Consider the following 22,403-nt stretch of genomic DNA (forward strand, 5'->3'; position numbering starts at 1 on the left):
ATGGATGGGCCTTGGTCAGCTTAAGGCAGTCTGCATAGCCTATCCAGGTCACAGTACTGGATGTAGGAGTGTGTTTATAACCCATGAGTCTTGAAAGATTTGTTTGCTATGGCTCCTGAAACAATGAAACTTCTTCCACCTTTGTTGTGAGAGCTACTGGAAGACAGCTCTCTCCTCCTGGACAGTACGGGAAGGATGAGGTCTGGGAGAACTTGGAACTGTGTTGGGGGACAGCACCACAAAGACAATGACAAGGTATTTATTTATTGAGATGGAGTTGGAGTTGGTCTGATCTTGACTTACATCCAAACATCACTGCTTTCTAGTTTGGAAAGATACTCAAACCTTCTTGTGCCTCAGTTGTCTGACCTCCAAAATGAGGCTAAGCCCTTACTCCCTTCTATTTCTTTACTCCTTTTTCCCAAGTATAAAAAGTGGCTAATGGCCTTACACCAAATATGCTACTGGTTTTTAATTATAGTGGGATTAACACCAGTAGTTACATTTGTGTTCCTCTTGTCAAGGGACTTCCATAAAATGGCATCCAGGAAGTGTTCATATAAGTCATGTGGTTCTGATATTTACATCATGTCTCTAGAATCTTCTTTAAGTGGCACATTATATTAAATTGAATCATGAAACTGAGCCAGGTTTACTATTATTTGAAGCAGAAATTCTGTTTTGTTACAGTATTTTTTTAACCCAAGTTTTACTGCTGTAAGAAGAGCATAGGATACTCAATACTTCAAAACATGGTTAGATAAAAAAGCCTGTTTTGGAATAACAAGTTGTCATATATTATTTTATCTCTGTGACATAACACAGTAATAACATCATTTTGTACCTTATACAAACACACACACACTAGTTTCTGTCATTTTTGCCCATGGTTTGTGAAGATTGAATTCAGAGAGAAAATGCATTTAGAGATGAAACAGTGAAATCTGCTGAAAGTGCATAGAATTATTTAGCAGTATGACAGGGCTACTTGTTTCTGTTAGAAATGACATCCATGGTTAGCTAGCTGAAGCTGCTAAAAGTGTACTTCAATGATCTGTAGAGCTTATCTGCTATTTAAAATTCCTTGTCATGTGAGTCCACAGATTTTAGATCACTGGCACTTGTTGAATTCTTCCTCAGATGTGTTTGTTTTCTTCCGTTAGTGTTAATCATTTGATCACTTTGATGTTAGTAAGAGAAGGAAAGTAGGTATCTCATTTTCACTGAACAATCTTCCCTAAGGTATCAAGCATATTCATTCTATATCTTATCAGTTAGCCATAGCTTGTGGAAAAAAACTGACAGAAATTAAATTCAGGGTCTCTGCATCAGTCAGTTCTCAGTACTGTTGGGGTAAGAACTACCCTCCCAAATCTTGGTGGCATAGAACCACTGAGAGTTAGTGCTTTTCCCTTTATACTATCAGCTACCGATTGGTAGTACCTTGTTCCTGCCTCAGCTATCTTTTTTAACTCCAGGATCAGACTGAAGGAGCAGTTCCCAACTGTGATATGCTGTCCTGAGGCTGAGGGTTCTTTCTTAAGAGACAAAGACAAATCTTGCAATGGGTCTTAAAGGTCTTGCTCAGTTGTGAGCATATATCATGCCATCCCACATTGAGCAAGTTGTTTGGCCAAGTCTAGGATTAGTGAATTTGACAAAGAGGTTGTAGTTTACGACAGGAATATTTACCCTCTTATAAGGAAGGGGAGAAGAAATAATAGAATATTTCACAGGTATCTTCTGGATAGGGTGACTCTGTCACATGCCTTGTTCTGCTGCCATTTCTCTATTGGTCCCTTTTCTGTTTCTCTCACCCATCTATCCATTACCTCTGTACCTATTGTGGCCAGCAGACCTATGGGAACTACTCAGCTTTTCTGCAGCCCGATGTGGGGCCTTTATGATAAAGCGCTCCATTTTTGGTTTAGTAAAACCTATAGCTCTCTAAAGGGTTAGTGAATAGCTCTGATCTGAGTCAAGTAGGCTCAGTATTGACTGAAGTCTTATCCACTCTTTTCAAAAATTTTATTTTATTGGTTTGAAGTATATATTTTTAAGAAATGTTTCTTTGTTTTGAGTCTCTGATTCCTAAATTTCAATTATACATAACTTTCCCCAGAAAAATGATTATTGCATAGACAGGACAGTATGGCCAGTGAAATACAAACCTCCACAAAGCCAGTTACCCCCTCACAGTAAATGGCGTGCCATCCATGCCGTAACTAGAAGTGGTGCACTTAGATGCATCCCCCTGTTGTCCCATCTAAGCACTATCATTCCTCACCTGGGATGTGGCAATAAGACCTTAGCCTGCATACCTTTTCTTACCTTCTCTGAGGGTTCAATCATATTAAGCCTAGGGAGATTTTCAAACTGTGAATCTGAATTTGCCTGATTTCTTTACCTCACCCAGCTTCCTTAGTAGAGCTATAATCCTCCACTCCCTGTCACTCTCACTCTGCCAGCCTCTTCCCATCATTCTCTCTGTCACACTCCACCTTCCTTTATCTCCATCCTCTCTTCTTCTCCTGCCCTCTCTGCTAATATCTCCTACTCAATTAGCACTCGTTTCTTAGTCCACCTTCCCAGGGAAGCTGGCCATGACCCTGGACCTGACAACGAGCCCTGTTTTAGTCTACCTAGTCGGAAACCCCCATCTGCATCCCATCTATCACCGAGTTCGTGGGTTGTCCTTACACCACTTGAAGCTGACTGGGGAATACAGTGGCTTGCTGCTGCTCTCTTTAATAGATGTGTTAGATGACAGAAGGTTGTGTGAAAGCTTTTGCTCAACCAGACAAGTCTCCCTGACAAAGGAGACACTCAGTGGTTGAGGAGAAAGCAATTATGTCAATGATTTCAAAACAACCAAGTTGTTTTGGAAAAGAGTGTTTTACTCATGTTCCTTGTGATAATTGTTAAAAGTGATCATGGTACTCCAAAGTCGGATTGCCTCTTTATGCTACTACAATGTCCATGAAAACAGTTTATGTTTTAAGATGATCAAACTTCTAAGGATTAATCTGTGCTCTGTGCCTATGGTCTGCTTGTTGCTGTGATGGTTCTTGTAAAACTTGGGTTCTACATTAATGCTGAGTTAAACACAGTGGTCCTAAGGGTGGCACCTTCAACTGAACAACAAAAGTCTCTCTATAAATCCTATGTTTTAGAGGTCAAAGTAGACAAACTGCCTTGCCTGTGGCTTGTCCTCAGGTGTCAGTGTGGCAAGATAGCTCTCAGCACACCAGTGGGTAGACAGCTGCCTCTTGAGAGATGATAATAATTTACTGTGCTGTGAATTTTGATGAAGTCAGGTTCAGGCTCCTTTGTAAGGCCAACAGACCAGGTTTAATTTGAGCCAGACCTCTGGAGACACAGCTAGGAGAGGATGGGTCATATGTCTCTAGCTATCACTGGGAATTGTGATTTACCCCTTGCTCTTACAATTTTTACTCAAACTAACAGCTGAGGTTTTTTTTTTCCTGGAAAATTTCTTCAAGGAGAATTTTTCTCTGAAATATTTTTCCTTCCTTCCTGAGATCCACAGAATGAAGATGGGTATTGTTCAAAATAGGAAGATGGTACAGTGTTCCTTGTCTGCTTGGGGACCTAGCAGGAAGCTTTCTGTTTACTGGAAGTGAATGCTTCATGTGGTTTTGTCTTCCAACTTTGTTCTTTACCTGGGAATGCCCTTTCCCTCACGTTCTGCAGCTGAAATCTTCGGAGGCCCCTTAGTTTCTTCTTACAGGGACGTTTCTAGATTCCCTCCAGTCAGAATTTGCACTGATTTATGTCATGACTTCAACAAATTAAACTTTTCTACTTTTATTTAATGCTTGTGACAGTCTGTGTTTTTTTAAAGTTATTGTTTACCTATCTTTCTCCTCTGGATTATGCAGTCCTTAAAGACAGAACTGGAATTTACCCATCTTCCTATTGTCCCAAGTGCCTCACATAACGTCCTGGTCTAGTAAGAGTCTAGTAACTTGTTGCATTAATTAGCACCTTTAAGACTTGTTCTTCCTCGAGAGGTACATTGTGCGCTCATTGTGTTCTCCATAAAGAAAAGGACCCTCGGAAAAGACAGCTCTGGAGCGCTTTGATCCGTCTTGACACAAATTTGCAATGTCCTTACCTCTTTATGCCAAAACACTGAGTTTCCAAGACAACTGTTTTTCTCTTCCCCATAACTGAGCTCAGGAAAGGCCAGCCATTCCAGGGACCTAGTTTTCTTGGATAGTGTTCCTAGTGGGAGATGATGTGATTAGAGTTGGGAGTTAGGCTTCCTTGTTGGTAGGGCTAAGTCTTCTGAAATCAGAATCGGTTTCCTAAAACACACAGCGTTGAATGGAGCCCCGAGACACACATTTTCTGTCTGTGGTCTTCTGGTTTTGATGGTAGGAAACATTATAAAAATTTCCCTTCACTGTCATCTCATTCTTAACTCTCCTTGGGAGGAGCCAAGTCAGAAGAGATGAAGAGAACAGGTCAATGCCACAGTAATCAACCCTGCCGCTCTGCAGGGAGACTGAGGCAGTGACCACACGCAGCCCAAGTGGCTTCAGAATGACTTTGTTCTGAAAATAGGTGTGCAAATTAAGGGAGCCTGAGGATTTCTGTGTGCTTTGTGACATAATACCTTGTAACCTAGACTTTGTCACTTAATGGGTATTTCTTAGTTTAGTCCCACATTCTCTTCAGAGATTAACTGCTGTACCCCTTTTCATCACAATAACAGAGTCTGATGAATCTTGTCCAAGAGTGAAGTGCTGCTCTAATGTCCCCATTAATAGGCAAGGGCCTTGTGCAATAAATAATATTTATTTACTTGTTTTTTTGTGAGACTGGGGCTTGCTAAGCAGGCAATCCACCACTTGAGCCATACCTTCAGCCCCTTTTGCTTTATTTTTCAAATAGGATCTCTTGTTTTGTTCAGGGCTGGCCTCAGACTGTGATCTTCCTACCTGTGCCTCCTTATAGTTGGGTTTACAAATGTACACTGCCATGTCCCACTTATTTGTTGAAATGGGGGGGGGTCTCACTAACTTTTTCCCTGGGCTGGCCTTGAACCAAGATCCTCTCCATCTCTTCTTCCCCAGTAGTGTAGTTATAGGCATGAGCCACTTCACCTGGCCCCCTGATTTATGAGCAAGATCCTGGAAAATAAGTGATAGCAGTTTAGGAAAATCTTAATGTAGCTATTTCTTTTCACCTTTTGTTGTTTGAAAATGAAAATATTAAGCTTTTGTTTTCATGTATTTTACATTTATGAGAGAACATAGCAATGTAGTTAATAGAAGGAGCATGACCCTTGGATTCAGATAGCCAGTAATTCAAAGCTCAGTTTCTTTTTTTTTTTTTTTTTCATTTTTCTTTTATTATTCATATGTGCATACAAGGCTTGGTTCATTTCTCCCCCCTGCCCCCACCCCCTCCCTTACCACCCACTCCACCCCCTCCCGCTCCCCCCCTCAATACCCAGCAGAAACTATTTTGCCCTTATCTCTAATTTTGTTGTAGAGAGAGTATAAGCAATAATAGGAAGGAACAAGGGGTTTTGCTGGTTGAGATAAGGATAGCTATACAGGGCATTGACTCACATTGATTTCCTGTGCGTGGGTGTTACCTTCTAGGTTAATTCTTTTTGATCTAACCTTTTCTCTAGCTCCTGGTCCCCTTTTCCTATTGGCCTCAGTTGCTTTAAGGTATCTGCTTTAGTTTCTCTGCATTAAGGGCAACAAATGCTAGCTAGTTTTTTAGGTGTCTTACCTATCCTCACCCCTCCCTTGTGTGCTCTCGCTTTTATCATGTGCTCATAGTCCAATCCCCTTGTTGTGTTTGCCCTTGATCTAATGTCCACATATGAGGGAGAACATACGATTTTTGGTCTTTTGGGCCAGGCTAACCTTACTCAGAATGATGTTCTCCAATTCCATCCATTTACCAGCGAATGATAACATTTCGTTCTTCTTCATGGCTGCATAAAATTCCATTGTGTATAGATACCACATTTTCTTAATCCATTCGTCAGTGCTGGGACATCTTGGCTGTTTCCATAACTTGGCTATTGTGAATAGTGCCGCAATAAACATGCTCAGTTTCAACACCTAATAACTATGTAAATATAATTCTTGGCACCTTAGTATCCCCATAAAAACTGTATTCCAGAATTGCCGTGGAAATTAGCATAAACCATAGGTGCTTAAATTAATATACACAGCTATTAATATTAATTATTTTGATCTGCAGAAATATGCAAGTTTCTTGGAAATGCATTTTTGGAAGGTGATACTTATATTTATATGCAGGCTTCTTTTCATTCAGTGTGTGTGTGCATACATGTGCATAAATGTATGCATGCATTTCACATATATGCACCAGGCACTTGGGTAGAGTAATGAATGAAACAGGCAAAAGTTTCTACCACCCTTCCCTCACTTAGCTTACATTACTACAGTGGGTAGAACAGTGTGCTGTTAAAGGCTGTAGAAAAAGTAAGGAAACTAAAAGAAATAAGAGGTTGGGGGTATGTTGCAATGATGAATAGAATTTTCAGGGTGGACCTTATTGTGAACATGGTACTAATTTTGTGTTCTTAGAAATTTTCACGAGCTACCTTTTCAGAGTGGAAGGATGGGAAGAAGAGAGATGAGAGTGAAAAAGAGTAGTGGCCTGATTTGTAGGAGAGCATGAGTATTGCTTTGGTGTAACTTGTCAAAACATAGCCTCATATAGAAGGGTGAAGTTTTCCAGATGGCCTGGTTTTATTTTATCTAGTCTGAGCAAACATCTTTCCTACAATGTTGTGTACACGCTGTGTCTTCCCATGTGATGACTATGTATATGGTCCACCTGGTCTGTGACCTCTGGATGAGGTTATCATTGTGACTCACATCTGTCACTGTACTTTCATTAGGCAAGTCCCTCAAGGCCGGCAGACCTGCTCTCAGCTATTGACTCTGCCCTGAGTGTCTGTGAGTTCACCCACATGTGGCTGTTTAAATGTAAATAGACATTAATTGAAATTAAATGACATTAAAAATTCAGCTGGTCACACTTCAAGTGCTCAGTGCTGCATGTGACTAGTGGCTACTGTGTTTAGAAGCAGTGATACAGAGCATTGCCATCACTGCAGGAAGTTCTATTGCTGCTTATTATTTTGTATGTTTCTATCTCGGACTTTGCTTTTTTTTTTTTTTTCTGGTGCTGCTGCCAGTTTTCAGGCCTATCTTCTTTTGATTTGTTGTTTCTCATAGTTTACAGGTTTAAATACTAGATGTACAATTTTGTGTAAAGTAGGGGTAACCAGGCTATAAATGAGATCAGAAGAGAGCTTTCTGATGTTCTAGACCTGAGTTTCCATACATGGAATTTATATTTACATTCTGATGGCCCCAGTGCTTCTTTTGCTGGTTATTGTTTTGCAGTTGTACTCTGGGTGGTAAGGAATCAGACTGTTGAGTTCCTGTGGGAGAAGGGCTATCAGACTTTAAAGGCAAGCATTGCACTCTCCTAGAAATGCTTTAGTCCTGCCACCCAGGACTGTTTAATGACCAACTGCATACACTGTGTTAGTCCTGAAAGATACAAATAAAAATAAACATGGTCCCAAATCCCAAGGAGATCACTGATTGGGCAGTAGAAAAAAAGCCGTAAGTGGAGTTCCATTTATCTAGTTCCCTGGTATGCTCAGGGCACCCTGAACGTGTGGAGGATGCTGGGAAATGTTCCAGTCTTCCCAGGGGTGAGACTGTGTGTTTGGGTGTTACAAGAAACAGGAGACCAGGTAATGTTCCCTAATGCAATGATTCTTGAATGGGATTTTAAGTGATAAATGGGCTAGTCATAAGATGAAATTAGGAGAATGGGGTCAGTAAGTCAGGATGTACCATAGCATGATCAGACAGTGAGGAACAGAATAGCATGGGATGAGAGTGGGAGCATTTAAGCTTTGTTTTGATGAAGTTTAAGATAAAAAGAAGTCAGTGTTGGTCTCGGTAGGAAGGCTTTGAATGATAGGCTGAAAGATGAGTTTTCAGCAGAGGTGGGAAAGGGGCAGGGTGATGGTGCCATCAGCTCAAGTAGTCTTCTACTCTGAAGAGGTTAAATTTAAGGAGGCTGGACTGGAGGTTGGAGGCTGGTATGGCAGTGGGGATGAGAGGGTTAGGGAGAAGGGACTTGTAAAAATTCGAAAGAGAGGTAATGAAGGCCTGACATGAGAAACAGAAATGGCATAGAACACAGGACATGGGTTCAATAAATACTGATTTTAAGGAATAAAATTATTGGTATTTGAATATTGATTAGATGTGGGGCATGGAGGAGACAGGAGTCAGAGATGAATCTCAGGTTTCAGGGAAACAGACTAATTCAAACACTTCTTCCAAGGTCATGGTTTATGGACCTCTAGATACTACTAGTGATTTGCATTGGCACCTGTGCTGTCTAGGTTAGGTTTTGGTTCTTCAGGACTCTATTGTCTCATTAGTTTTAAAGAATTTGAAGAATAGACCAAAGCAAAGTACCATCCTTGTATGACTTTAATTTTGAAAATTTATAGAAATTTGGCTTCGTTTTTAGTGGCTCTCATCCAGACACCAAAATTACCCCATTGCCGGAACATCCCCTGGGTGGACCACTGAACCTGTTATCCATTAAGAACAGCTGAAAACCATCAGCAAAATTCCTGTACTATGCCAACAATAACACCAGTCAAATTTCAAGGTAATTCCAGGTTTCAGAAAGTTATGAATCTCAAAATCTGTCTATCTGAGTCCTTATTTGTATTTTATGAATATTTATCATGTGAAAAAGCTGGTGCTTTCCTTACTTTCCATAATTGTATGCTGCTTTTTTTTTTTTTAGATTATCAATTAAGTGCTGAGTTCTGAATGTTGGTGGAGACATGCTTATTGATTTACAGCTAATCATTTTAAAGTAAACGAAGAATGGTAGAACCAAGAGTTGGAGAGGAGCCAGCGCAAAGGGCCCACTATGATGGGGCCTATATTGAAAGCAGGAATTCTGTAGTACTTGAAGTATATTTTAAAAGGATTTTCTATGTAACAGTTAACATTTTAAAGACATCTTTTAAGCTTCCAGAAAAAAACTAATTCTCTATTTTGCAATATTAAGAAAGTCAGACAAATATATGTTGATATTTCAGTTTTTACTGACGTATTTCATGCCTACATGGCTAACGCCACAAAATGGTAGGCATGTACTATGTTCTTTTAGTTATATTTAGTCACTACATCTGGCCTTTGTTGCTAATTTTTTTTCGTTGTCCCTCTAACTACTCTATCAAATTGGATCTTTGGTGTTCTGGCAGATTATGAATGACTCTTAGAAGATATGAAGCCATCTCCTCAATCAGGAAGCTTTGGGAAAGTGGGATGAAGAAAGCAGGCACATCTAACCAAGACAACAGGATTCTAGGACAATTATGCAACATGTTAGAAATTGCTATTTGAACAATAGTGATACATTTGGTGATGAATAAGTTCTGTAAATGGAGAAGCATGGGACGTTTCCACACCCTTAAGAGTGTTTTTATACAAAAGGGGAAAGGAAACAAGCTGACTTTTTGTGGTTCTTGGGAGAAGGTACATTAAACATTTGTTAAAAGTTGAATTTATGAAGAACATTGGATTCTAAGAGTATTGTTCCCAAACTGCCATCCTTTGATGTCATTGAAGGTTGTTTAGCAACATATCAAAATAGTTTTATGCAAAGATAAATATGTGCTTTATTAATCCCAAGAGAAGCTTTGTGAGATGCAATTTTAAAAATAAATAATTAATGTCATTTTGTGAAACTCATGACTTCTTAGGGTGGGAAAGAATTAAGAAAAAGAAGCTGTATTTTCAAGCAATTCATGATTTAATTCCAGCTGGCCAAATAAACTGAAAAACCTTGAGTCGTACATTGTATTATTTCTCCCTCTTGGGAAACTGGCTAACCCCACAGTCTTTCTCCCATGGTAAATTGCTCTAAAACTTTGATCTTCTCAAGCCAGTTTGCCAGATGTAGCAGACAGAGCATGTGTGACCTTTTGTGTGCCAATTCCACCTGGCTGATGGGAAGCCATAAGTTAACTCTTGTTTGACTTTTATTTCTAGGCATTACAGCGGAAGTTCTCGTGGTGACCTCTTTCGATGAACTGCAGAGAAGGGCTTCAGAAGCGAGAGGGAAGATCGTTGTTTATAACCAACCTTACATCAACTATGAGATGACGGTACACTACCGAGTCCGGGGGGCTGTGGAAGCTGCCAAGGTGGGGGCTTTGGCATCCCTTATTCGATCAGTGGCTTCCTTCTCCATCTACAGGTTAGTTATAGTGTTTGTTTGAAATTTCTTTAGAAATGATGCTTTTCCATGAAAGAGAAGTCCTTGTGAAGTAAAAACAAATCAGTCAAATGAAAATACTGATTGTTCATGGAATTCCCCTCATTTCACATTTGGTCATTTGTTTGTAATATGTTCTTTGGCCTTCTCAGGATTCCAAGCATCATTTATGCATTCCTTTAAAAAGCTTTGCACATTTACAATGACCCCATAATGTTTCTTATGTAACTAATATGTTATGTATTTTCATTGGAGGAAGAACAGAGTTCATGTCTGTGTTTCATCAAAGATTCCTAATGACTTCAGAGGAAACCAGGCTGTTTTCCATGTTGCTAGAGAAGTGAAATAAAAATAGAGTGGTAGCATGATGGGGACCGTCTTTGGTATCATGGAAAGAGATGGGGAACCCTAGAGAACCTTAGATATTGATCTGACTCTTTTCCTGAACAACTATGTTTCTTAAACTTCTTTGGGCCTCATAATTCTCTTGTATTGACAAGTGATGAAGAATAATAAAGGTACACAATTATTTGAAGATTAAATGAAATAAACTTACAAAAAATACTTGATTATCTGTGAAGGTCTGCGTAAATGCTCGGTGGTATTGTTTCAGGTCAACATGAGACTTGCCTTCTTCTTTGTAATCCTGGTTGAGGAAATGCCAAGGTGCTTTATTTCATTGTTATTTTTAACTTTTTAAAAAGGTTTACTCCTGCCTGCCTTTCCCCCCTCCCTCCTTGAAATAAAATCTTGCTATGTTGCCCTAACTGACCTTGAACTCTTGGACTAAGGCAATCTTCCTGTCTTAGCCTCCTGAGTAGTTGGGACTATTGGCACGTGCCACTGTGCCAAGCCAAGGTGCTTTATTGAATCCTAATCCTAGAAAGAAATTTAGCGTTGCAGTGGATAAGTTTTAAAAATTGACCTGTAGACATTTGACCTAGTTTAATACCTATATGTGGCAGTGTCACACATTAAGGATAAAATATTTGAAAAATATAGATAAAAGAAGCACTGTATTAATGTATTAATATTTTGCCCAGTCTGAGGCAAAAAACCCAGGACTGGGTTTTTAGTATTTATTGTAAAGGACAGTTTATTTTGCACAATTGCTGCTTGGAGCTGAAGACAAGCTGCTTGACCTTAATTAGCACTCTATAGTACACCCCTGAAATAAAATCACTGAGGAAGAGATGTCAGCAAGTAGGAAACCCAGTCAGAGAGGAGTTGTGGAGATGAGCAGAGGCAAGGATTGAGAAATCCTTCTTTAGGGATAAGATGTCTTCCCAGGGGAGGAATATAGGGCATGTTAAAACCACTTGTTAGGAGTTTTATGAGAGAAAACCTAGTTACACTGGTGTCATGGTGCTAAAAATAATGTTCCTTATAAAGTCTTTAAAGGTTTTGTGACAAGTGAAATAATGTTTGGACCATATTCTTTTGGATGGTTAATCTTCCCAGCAGGGAAGTCCTAAAACAGCTAGCTTACTTCCCAGAATACCTCAGCTACCCCTTGGAATAACATACTCAGCAAGCTGTGGCCATTTGCCATGATTTCACTGGTCATGAGGCTTAAATTATGGAGTTAATCTATTGCTCTGTGAAAATGAGGGCTTGCCAGAAATCTTTATTTAAGAACTACTACTCATAGACTAATAAATTCCCAGATGACTTAATGCACAGTGATCTGCCAGGATTCATTGGTATTTTTTTCCTGGCATTATGAAGACTGGATAAGATGCCTGGAAACCCAGGCTACTACCCGGGAGTAGGAATTGTCCAGCCTGGGACTTGAAAATATTAGCCTCTAAGGTTTGGAGTCAACAATTTATAATGTGTAAAAATAACTTTTTCTTGATGTTCTAGATCTAGACTGATAGTAATTTTTCACTGATTTTTTTAGCTGACTATATTTCCCTGGACTCTTACCTTCATAACTCCATTCTTTGAACATTCATAGATGCAAAGTAGCCTTGGCCTTTGTGTAGCACCTTAGAATCTTTCACATACATCATCCTATTTGTTGTGACAACCTGAAGAGCCGTACGGATGGGGCATTATTACCCCCACTTAATAGACAGGGAAGCAAAAGTGCAGAGAATCAGACACCTTAACATGTTTAAGTCTTGCTTCCTGAAAAGTAAAAGCAATAAACAAAATAAACTATCTCTTTGTTCACTTTCAGCTAATTGTTTTTAGAACCAAGTTTCCTTAAGGAGTGTTCTATATTTCTGTCTTTAATTCCTCTTCCCTCACTTGCTCTGCAGATTCTCTTAATGTAGTTTTTCTGGTATTGAAAATGAACTTGTGAAGATCACAAATAGCTGCCTAGTTGTCCAATACAGTGAACTTTTCAGGCTAGCACCTTCACCTTTCTGATGCACTTGGTGCTATTGACCTACTCTATTTTTTCAATATTTCTTCTCTTCGGCTCCTATGACTTCTTTTTCATATTAGTACATTCTCTCTCTCTCTCTCTCTCTCTCTCTCTCTCTCTCTCTCTCTCTCTCTCTCTTTCTCTCTCTCTCTCTCTCTCCCCCCCCCCCCCGCCATCTCTCCTTTCATTCCTCCCTCCATCATCTCCTTCCCAATTCTGCCTCTCATCCTCCCTCTCTCCTTTCCTTTTCCTTTCTGATTTCTCTGGCTTCTGCCTCTGAATGTTCTACCTGAGCATTGCCGTCATGTTTATGGCTTCCACCCCCATGTATACTGTGGCAATTTTCAAGCCTGCCTCTCCCATCCATACCACTTCCATGAGCTCTAAGCCCATATATCCAACTGCTTATAGATTCTTCTTTTAGATGGTCCATAGCTATCTCAGTTTTAGTCTTTTCAAAATTGGACTCATCCATCTGTTCACCTCTTTCTCCTTCATTTTTTTATCTCAAAAATAAAATTTATCTTTTAAGTCAGATGGTCTTTGATTATGCTTTTTCTCTTCCCTTGTCCCTCATTTCTAGAAGCTGTTGAATCTCTAAGGTTCTGCTCTGTAACAATCATTTCAACAAATAGATACTGTGTAGCGAAAATTCTCAGTAGCACTCCACTTTCCAGGATCAGGAATCACCAACACTTTCCCAATGTACCACATTCCCTCAGAGTCTCATGAGTCTGCATACTTTTATCTCTGTTATCTCGCTTCCCTTTCTCACTGTCATATGCTTTCCTTCAAGACTCATCTTAGGTGTTTCTTCCTCTGGGGTGCTCTTCCTTACTTATATCCAGCTGCAGCTCAGGTGACCAACCTCTTCTTGCTGTTCTCAAGTAATCCTATGTCATAATGTTTTGGAGGTAGTTTTGGCTCATGCTTTGGTAGGATAGACTAACTATTGTAACAAACAACTTTACACCTCAGTCACTTCACACAACTGAGGCTTCTTTCTTTCTCACATAATAGTTCCAGGGAAGTGTATTAGGTAGTCATATGCTCCTTTCCATCTTGTGCCTTACACTTCTGGAATCTCAAAGTCCTCTGCATCCAGCTGGAAGAGAAGGAGATAGAGTCGACTGCCAAGAGGCAGGTTTACATGGTTATTCATACCAAGGCTTGGATATAGCATACTCACTTTCTCACTTTGCTCACACTCTACTGGCCAGAATGTGAAGACTGGAAAATTTGGTTTATCTTTATGCACAGAGTGAAAGGAAAATGAGTTTGATGAAAACCTGTCCTGTTTGCCCCCAAGCCTGATTATACACTATATCAATATTTCCAGAAAAATATTGATTGGTTTTATATATATATATATATATATATATATAAATATATATATATATATATATATATATATAAAACCATAATAACAACTAGCATAATGTTTGATATAATGTTTGATACATAGGAGAGAATTCTAGAAATGTGTGTTTAAAGAGTGAGCTTTTCTGAGGTTGTGGAGTAAATTCTGGCAGAGGTCTGATAACAAACCAGGTGACTCAATTCCTAGTGCTCTCTACCAAACTCTGTGTAACTTCTGTATAATGAGCTTAAAATAACTTGATCTTTTTAGGGCACTCTGATCAGTATTTGGAAGAAAATATCCAGGTGTTCAATATGCCAGATTTTTTATATATGTGTACTTGCATATGTACACATGTGCATACATATGTATTTTGCACAACGATGTTTTGAGTTGCTGAAACCCCTAGCTCCATGGGCATGGGTGATAATTGATTCCACCTAGGAATATGGTATGGTTTGGTTGTCAGACATTTTGACTTGAGGTGACTGTAAAATAGTTCCATTAATCAGATCTTTATATTTTGTGAGAAAATCAGTTCACCATTTCCATTTCTTTATTATCCATCATTTGGATCACCCAAGGCAATTTAAAATTCTAGACTGGCTTCCTTGCAATTTAGTGCACCTTGGGACTTCTGCCTCCTGCTTTCTTAGCATGCAAGCTCAAGAATGCAAAGTAATTTTTATATTAGCCCAAGTTAAATATAATTCAGAAGGTAGCTCTACTGAGGCCAAATTGTCTGTTGTACTCCCATTGCCAAATATGATTTTTTTCTAGTTATTTTCTCCATTACCCCAGATAATTGAACAGACCATAAGTTTTAATCAGCCAAGGAAGCAAAAAGCTCTCACTTTACTTTCCTGTGAAACTTGTGTCCCCACACTGGGTAAAAATTCACTGAGGTGGGAATGAGTTTTTTAGAGAGCCTGGCTTTGTGAATACTATGGGCTTATGTTTTACATCACCTCGCCTTTGTGTACTGTGTTGATAGAGTGCAGTGAGGAGGAGGAAGAGGAGCAATCAGTTTGAGATGACTAAGACTTGATGAAACATTCAGCTGGGGAGAGAGATGAGTGAGTCCAGGTGATGTTTATGGAGCATCAGGGAGAATGCTATACCATCTGGCAAGAGAGCTGTGAAAAAGTATATAAATCAATCTCTAGAATGATACTTAATTAATACAGAGTCGATAAATGACATAATTGAAGCACTGGTTGGGCTACATCATGGAGTTAAATAGCTTCAAAGAGGGTGCTGATTAAAGCCATTATAATTTATAAAACATTCTTCATCTTAAGAAAGTGTCTTGATGAGATTTTTACATGAACATTTTGTAATCAGAGGGCCAGCTTAAAACATTCAGAGCAGAGGTGAAATGTCTTAAGAGGTCTATTTTGGAAGAGTTTTGAAAGCCAGTTATTCTCAAGGAGCAGAAAAACTTGCTTCTCCTTTGTTTTTTAATGAGAAAAAATTAATGCTGCATATTTCGCATTTAGATAGTCTTGGATTTTTGATGTCCTGGTGGTTTGGTTCTTCAAAGTGACCTTAGGATAATTAGCTATCAAGCTTGATTTAAATTGTTTTGAAATATTGTTGCAGGGGGTGGGGGGTGGGGCATATTCCCGCTAGTGAAAAACAAGGAAAATACCGCTCTGATGCAAACCAGTACAACCCGGCCAGTCTCAGTTAGTAGGCTCTTTTCTTCCCTTACTTTATTTTTTTGCTTAATTCGCTGGTAACAGATGCACAGCAATCAAGCACAGTCCAATTCTCATCATTATGCAGGCAGAGGGCTATGATGCTCCCTCGGGGGGACCAGAGAAGACCCACAGTGAGCGCCGCGGTTTTTCTTCTCATCCTCCTCCTGCCCCCTCTTATTTTTGAAAGGCAGATTCTTTCTCTGGAAGGTCTTTGTTAGAAATTCCAAAATGTTCTTTAATCACTGCACTCATGTTATTGCCTCAGGTAGTATGACAGCTCACTACCTACCTCAGTGGGAAGAGCTGGACAGGCACCGTGGGGTCTGAATTCTACATTCAGCTGCGCCTGGTGTGTGTCCAGCCACTTGCCAGGTCTTTTATCTGGGCAAATTGTACTGGCTTCCTCTAGGGCAGTTTCTTCTATAACATGGGGATAGGATTGAATCTTTTCCTGGAATCTACAAGGGTGAAATCAGATAACTCTATTACCTTATACATAGTAAGTGCTAAATACATGAAGGTATACTATTATTGTATAGTTTTTCTCACTGATGACTGGATGTAGTTTCTTAATGAAAGAAGAAAGAGGGGAGGGAGGCACCAAGTGAGGAAGAGCGGGAAGGAAGAAAAAAAAGGAGGAAAGGATGGAGTGATAGAGAAAAGAGCTTAGTTAATTTAATGTTACTTTTTAAAAATTGTGTTGGATGGGGATACATTGTGTCATTTACAAAAGTTCTTACAATATATCAATTATACCATAGTTGAGTTATCCCCTTCCATCATTCTCCTTTATTCCCCATCCCCCATTCATGGAATGGTTTCAACAGGTCTCATTTTCCATTCGCATACATGTGTACAGAGTTTTTGCACTATATTCACACTCCTATACCCTTTCCCCACATCCTCCCCACCTTTCACTGGTACCAACCCCCCCAGACAGGGTCTATTCTGCCCTCCTGTTCTCCATTTTTGTAAAAAAAAAAATGACGTTTTTGTTTAAGATAGTTATACATTGGTTTCCTTGTGACTTTTCCATATGGAAAACCTCAATTGTTTCATCTCCTCTATTTTTCTCCTTTCTACCTTAGTCCCCTTCTTATGGCGATTTCAACAGGTTTAAAAATTCCACATTCTTAATGTTACTATTATAATTTGTGGATTATAATTGTAGCTATCTGGTTGGGAGACAAAACCTAACATCATATTGCCATTTGGATCTCTTATCTCCATAGTTTGCCCAAACTCTGTTGGAGTTACTGATCTGTCTTCCTCTGCAGTGACAGTTCTCCTGGAGACAGAAGATGTGTTCTGTTCATCTAGGTATCCCCAGGGCTCACCATAATGCCTGGCATACAATAGTGCTGGGATGAAAGAATGAAGAATCAGAAGCCTTCTATCTGGTTTGCTAACGTGTAAATTCAAGGTTTCATCATTTGCATTCACAGACATTGAATAATGATATAGATGAGGTGACTAACCTTTTGAATTGCTACTTATCAAAAATAGAATCTCTGGTATCTGAGATTAGGCTATACAGTTATGTAAATTTGGGTAAAGTATTGCAAACAGCGTATTACTGTGGTGCTTTGTGGAGCTGCAATAATTAATTGTCTGTTTGCATTTCTCGAATAGACTGTCATTTTTCATTTGCTTATAACCTTGATATAAAAATTTATTCTTGTATGCTATTGTGCATCCATAATTTTAAAATATATATAAATGTTCACCTTCTATTTTCCAGCTTTCTGATTATTGAAAGCACCAGCTTAAGAATCACATCACCGTGGCATGTTTTTCTGAATCTCTAGTGGTAAAAAGAAATTAATGCATTTTGAATTCAAGTTTCAGGATTATGAAAATGTTGTTAGCTTATTCAGTGCCCTTTGAAAAATGTGTAGTGTAGCACATGAACCAAAAGAATCCTGTATAATTTCAAGCCAGTTTTTCCTATTACATATGCTTTTGTTCTCTCTCTGTTTCTCTCTTTCTTTTCTGCTCCCACCTCCCTCACCAAGTTAAAGATGACTTTTAAAGTCCACTTGCATTTGTGACACTTTGGCTTCTTTCACCTTCTGGAGAAAGTACCAACCAAAAGGTGCTACCAGGGGAACTTGGAGACTAATCAAGGCAACAATGCATAGGGTGGGATTTGGAATCAGACAGGTTGAATTCCAGTGTTGGCTCTGGATTTTGACAAGTGAAAAAATTGTGTAATGACAATATTGAATTTTGTCTAGACCTGTGTTCTTAGATAATAATGCTGCATAAGAAATCCACTGCCCTTGGGTTGGGGGGTGCATAACTCAATTGTTAGAGTGCTACCCTAGCATGTGTAAGGCCCTGGGTTTAATCCCCACTGCTGCAAAAAAAGCAAACAAACAAGAAATAATAACATCAAACAAACAAAAACTTCCCTTTTGTGTTCCAAGGCACAACTTACTGCATGGAAAAAATGGCCCTTCCCCATAAGATTTATCACAAGGTCATGGCTTTAATCTTCTTTAATCTGGAATTATTCCCTGATCTTTTTCATATTTATCACACTGACATTTTTAAAGACTACAGGACTCCTGTTTTATACAGTTTTCTTCAGTTTGCAGCTATTAATCATTTCCTCATTACCAGATTCTGGTTAAATATTTTGGGCAAGAATTCTATATGGATAATAGTGTGGCAAATAATGCCCTTATTGATGAGTCTAGTTTGACCGACATTCTAAGGCATTGTCCCTGGTCTACTTTATTGAAAAGTAACTTTTCCCTTTTGTAAGAGAAGCACATTATAATTATGGCAAGATGCCCTAACAAAATTTAAGCCAATGAAATCTTAGCATTCATTGGTGGACCTTGCCTGAATCAATCATTACTTTGGTAGTTACAAATGTTTTTCTACTTCAGTCATTCCCATTACATTTATTAGCTGGTGTGGTTTTGTAAGAAAGAGCTTCCATCCATCTTCCTTTCTTTTGGTTTCTGAACATAGGTGACAAAATTCATTAATGTCATCATTCTTTTAGATAAAGCATCGAAAATTTCAAAATGCTTAATAAATGTCAAAGTTAGTATTATATGATAAGCTTGAATATTTGAAGCATTAAAGGAATTCATTTTTTCATTCAAAGTTACCCAAACTACCCCAGATAAGCAGCTAATTAGCAAGATGTAATCAATACTATTTCCTCTGAACTTTTTCATTAGCAGCGTGAGCTTTGGAATAAAAACTCCTAAAGTTATTTTTAATTTACTATTACCAATGTACACCGTATGCAAATGAAGCTCTGTTGCCTTATACATCATTGCTGGTACTTGTTAAAATAAGCAAGCAAAAATCTCCATCCAGCAATCACTTCTGAGTCTCTCCAGAAATTTTTTTCTTTTTTTCTGTTTTTGACTCTTCAAGTGCTGATGTTCAGGAATGTATTTTCAAAGAGCTTTCTTCCCAAAAGAAATAAGGGTCTCAGAGTAGGTTTGCAGAGGCTAGCAGGATGTTTCTCTGGATGAGTTTACCTCCTATTTGTGGTATAGTACAGAATCCTATAAGTTACCCACTGCTCTAACTGCTCTGTGTCACCAGTGGCTGTGAGGGGTAACCAGCCTCTGCCAGTGAGCCCATAGTCAGTTTCATGGCTCTTTGAATGTCTGTTGCTACATGGATGCTGCTCAATAAAGTAAATATTTGTCCTCCATGAGAATATTTAATATTTTCCAACTTGATTCCTTCATTCATCAATTAAATAAACATTTACTAAGTGTCTTCTATGTTCCAGGTCAGGAGAGGACCCAAGTTTTACAGGGGTAGATCCTTACTTCATTTGAGGTCCTCTTTAAGAAAAAGAATACAAAGTTGCAAATATTAATTTAAATATAAAATTAACATTTATTTAGAATAGGAAATTGTAACTAATTTAAGAAAACTGTCAAATATTATAAATATTTAAAAATTCAGAAAAATCTCGTTTTATTAAGTAACTACCTGTCAAGTTGCAATATTTATTTTTACTTTTTTTGCTTACATATTCTTTGTTCTTTATATGGCAATGATTTTGTGTTATATTTTCTATATTTCTAAAGAAAGAATAAAAAAGAATTTTTAGTATGATTGATCAAAATTTAATTTTTATTATTGATAGGTTAGCAAGGTTTATTTTAGGTTTATAGCCTTTAATTGGTAATGTCATATACATTTTTGGGATCGCCAACTTTTGGAAAGCTGCTATCAAGTTTCTGTCATGTATAAGATTTAAAATTTCAGGACATACAACATCCAAATTAGTTTGTCTGCATCCTCTTTTTAGTGGCATATCATGACTTTCTCTTACCCTTGTATTTTTCTTATTTTGTGTCAAATCAATAAGAAATTTTAGTACTTTTTGAGTTTTAATATTTTCATTCTTTTCACTATTTTGGATTATTAAATAATCTAAAAGATGATTCATCATAAATACTCAAAATGCAACCTTTTCTCAATAAATTATAGTTTGTATGGCATTTTCTAGGTTTGCCAGACTTGGTTATAGCAAGGTGTGTTATATATGCCAACATGTAATCCAGTATGTTGATACCAAAAAAACCCATGTGACTTCAAACATGGATAAACTGATAGTTTATAGTACCACTACAAAAACAGGAATTCTGACAAATTCAGTTTCTCATGATTTCTTCAAAATAAAACAGAAAATTAGGGGAGGTATGTATAATATCGCATTCTGAGCAACTAAGTCTATTCTTGATCCAAGCAGAATTCCTTGTAGGTAGGCCTCCATGAGACTTGAATGCTTGAATTACAGGGCCCCATATCTGATAACTGCAGGACTTAATCAGTGATCAGCTTCTGGATCTTCCCCTCATCTCTGTTCTCTCAGTGCTAGATGCTGCAGGATACTTCTATTACAATGTGCTGCTTTGTATTATAATACCAGGATGAAAACAACTGGGAGCCATGTAAGTACATCCCTGCCAGCCCAAACTAATATATCCCCCAAGTACCTTCATGTTAGCTGGATCCTCAGTGCCTATCGTCAACCCATGGCTGGCCAAGCTGATAGAAAATGTGATAGAAAGGAAGTCAGAGTGAATTAGAAGAGTCAGCTCATGTAAAGTTCACAATTGGTGCTGCCCTCCTAAGTGAGGCTGATAACACCCTCATCCTCAATCCTTCCCATTAGCATTTCCAGGTATGTTTTAGAGTCTTCTATTTTTTTTTTTTGTGGTTTGGCACTATGTAAGCAACTTCTTTCTATTTCTGCTTCCTTTTGCTTTTAGAACCCAGATTTCTAAAATAAATGTTTGAGCTGAATGAGTCCTCAGAAAACATTGGCTCCACCCTTTCATGCTACAGAGGAGGCACTTGGGTCTGAAGGTTTCTCAGCTAGCTAATGTCATAACAAGGATACATGTCTTTTAGCTCCTAATATCATTTTTTTCCTCTCAGATCTCACAGGTAAATTTCTGTCAGACTATACCCATTCTCCCAAGATTTAATGCAATTGATTTAAGCATGCATTGATTTAATCTCTGTGGTTCCCCTCACCTTAAGTGATATGTTTAAGAATTAGAATATCCAATATACATCTGAAAATGCTGCATAATTGGCTATTTTGGTCATTTTGATAAGACTTTCAGTAAAGTGAACTGTGTCCCAAACACTCTCATAGGAAATGGAAACTCAGCTTGGGAAAAGGTGAGCTTTCCAGGGACCTTGTGTTTTCCTTTCCTCAGCAGGAGAAGAGACTGTATGTCAACTGCCTGGCCATCTTCTGGGGCTTGGTTTTTAATCTCCAGGGAGGCGATGCTGACAAAATGTCATTTCTGCCTGCTAAGGAAAGAAGCTGTGAAATAGATCTTCATTGCTTATGCTCTTTAAGTTGCTTAGCACCACTGTATCCATAACACCATGGCATGTTTAAAATTCTGCTCCCTGGAATACTTGTTAAAAGGGATTTTGATACTTATAAATGCCCTAAAGAGGCATTATAATGTTATACTGATTTTTATCTTTAATTAGATTTATTCCCTTTTGAAAACTTAAGTTTATGGATGCATGCCTAAATATTGCTCCTTACTGATCTGGATTTTTTTCTGCTAGAAGTTAATTCAGAGAGAGGGGGAAAGAAAAGATCTAACATTTATTCAAGCTGTTAAGCATTGGATGCTTTATAAATATCATCTCAATTGAACCTCTACAAGAGCCTTGGGAGGCAAGGAACTTTAGATAAATTTTGAATTTGAGTCACTAGATCAAAATCATATCCTAAGGCATTTTGGAAAAAAGGGTGTTTTTTTTTCATGATCTGTTTTCTAATTTGAGAGCCTTGATCTTAAGAGTCTTAAGCTGGAAATAGGAAAAAACCTTACATAGATAAGGGCCTTTGTGAGATAACTTTAGTAGAGGTTGCAAAAGAGACCACACAATGTGTTCCCACTGGGTCGACCAGGTGTAGCATCTTAGTCTGTGTTGCTGGCACAGAATACTACAGAGTGAGTAATTTCTAAAGAAGAAAAATTTATTCCTCACAGTGCTGGAGCCTGAGATGTCCAAAATCAAGGCATCAGCAGATTTAGGTATCTGGTGAGGGCTGTTCACTTCTTCCAAGTTCAAACTTTGTTCCTGCATT

The 22,403-nt window shown here is 38.4% G+C and overlaps 1 protein-coding gene across 1 annotated transcript in view; it reads left to right on the forward strand.

Annotated features, from left to right (window-relative positions):
* Nucleotides 1-22,403, forward strand: part of Cpq (carboxypeptidase Q) — a 460,643-nt gene that overhangs the window by 130,025 nt on the left and 308,215 nt on the right. The window contains exon 4 of the mRNA XM_074068881.1: nucleotides 10,125-10,332. Coding sequence (XP_073924982.1) covers nucleotides 10,125-10,332 — 208 coding nt within the window. The remainder of the gene's footprint in view (nucleotides 1-10,124; nucleotides 10,333-22,403) is intronic.

This window comes from Castor canadensis, chromosome 3, assembly GCF_047511655.1.
Source record: "Castor canadensis chromosome 3, mCasCan1.hap1v2, whole genome shotgun sequence".
NCBI lineage: Eukaryota > Metazoa > Chordata > Mammalia > Rodentia > Castoridae > Castor > Castor canadensis.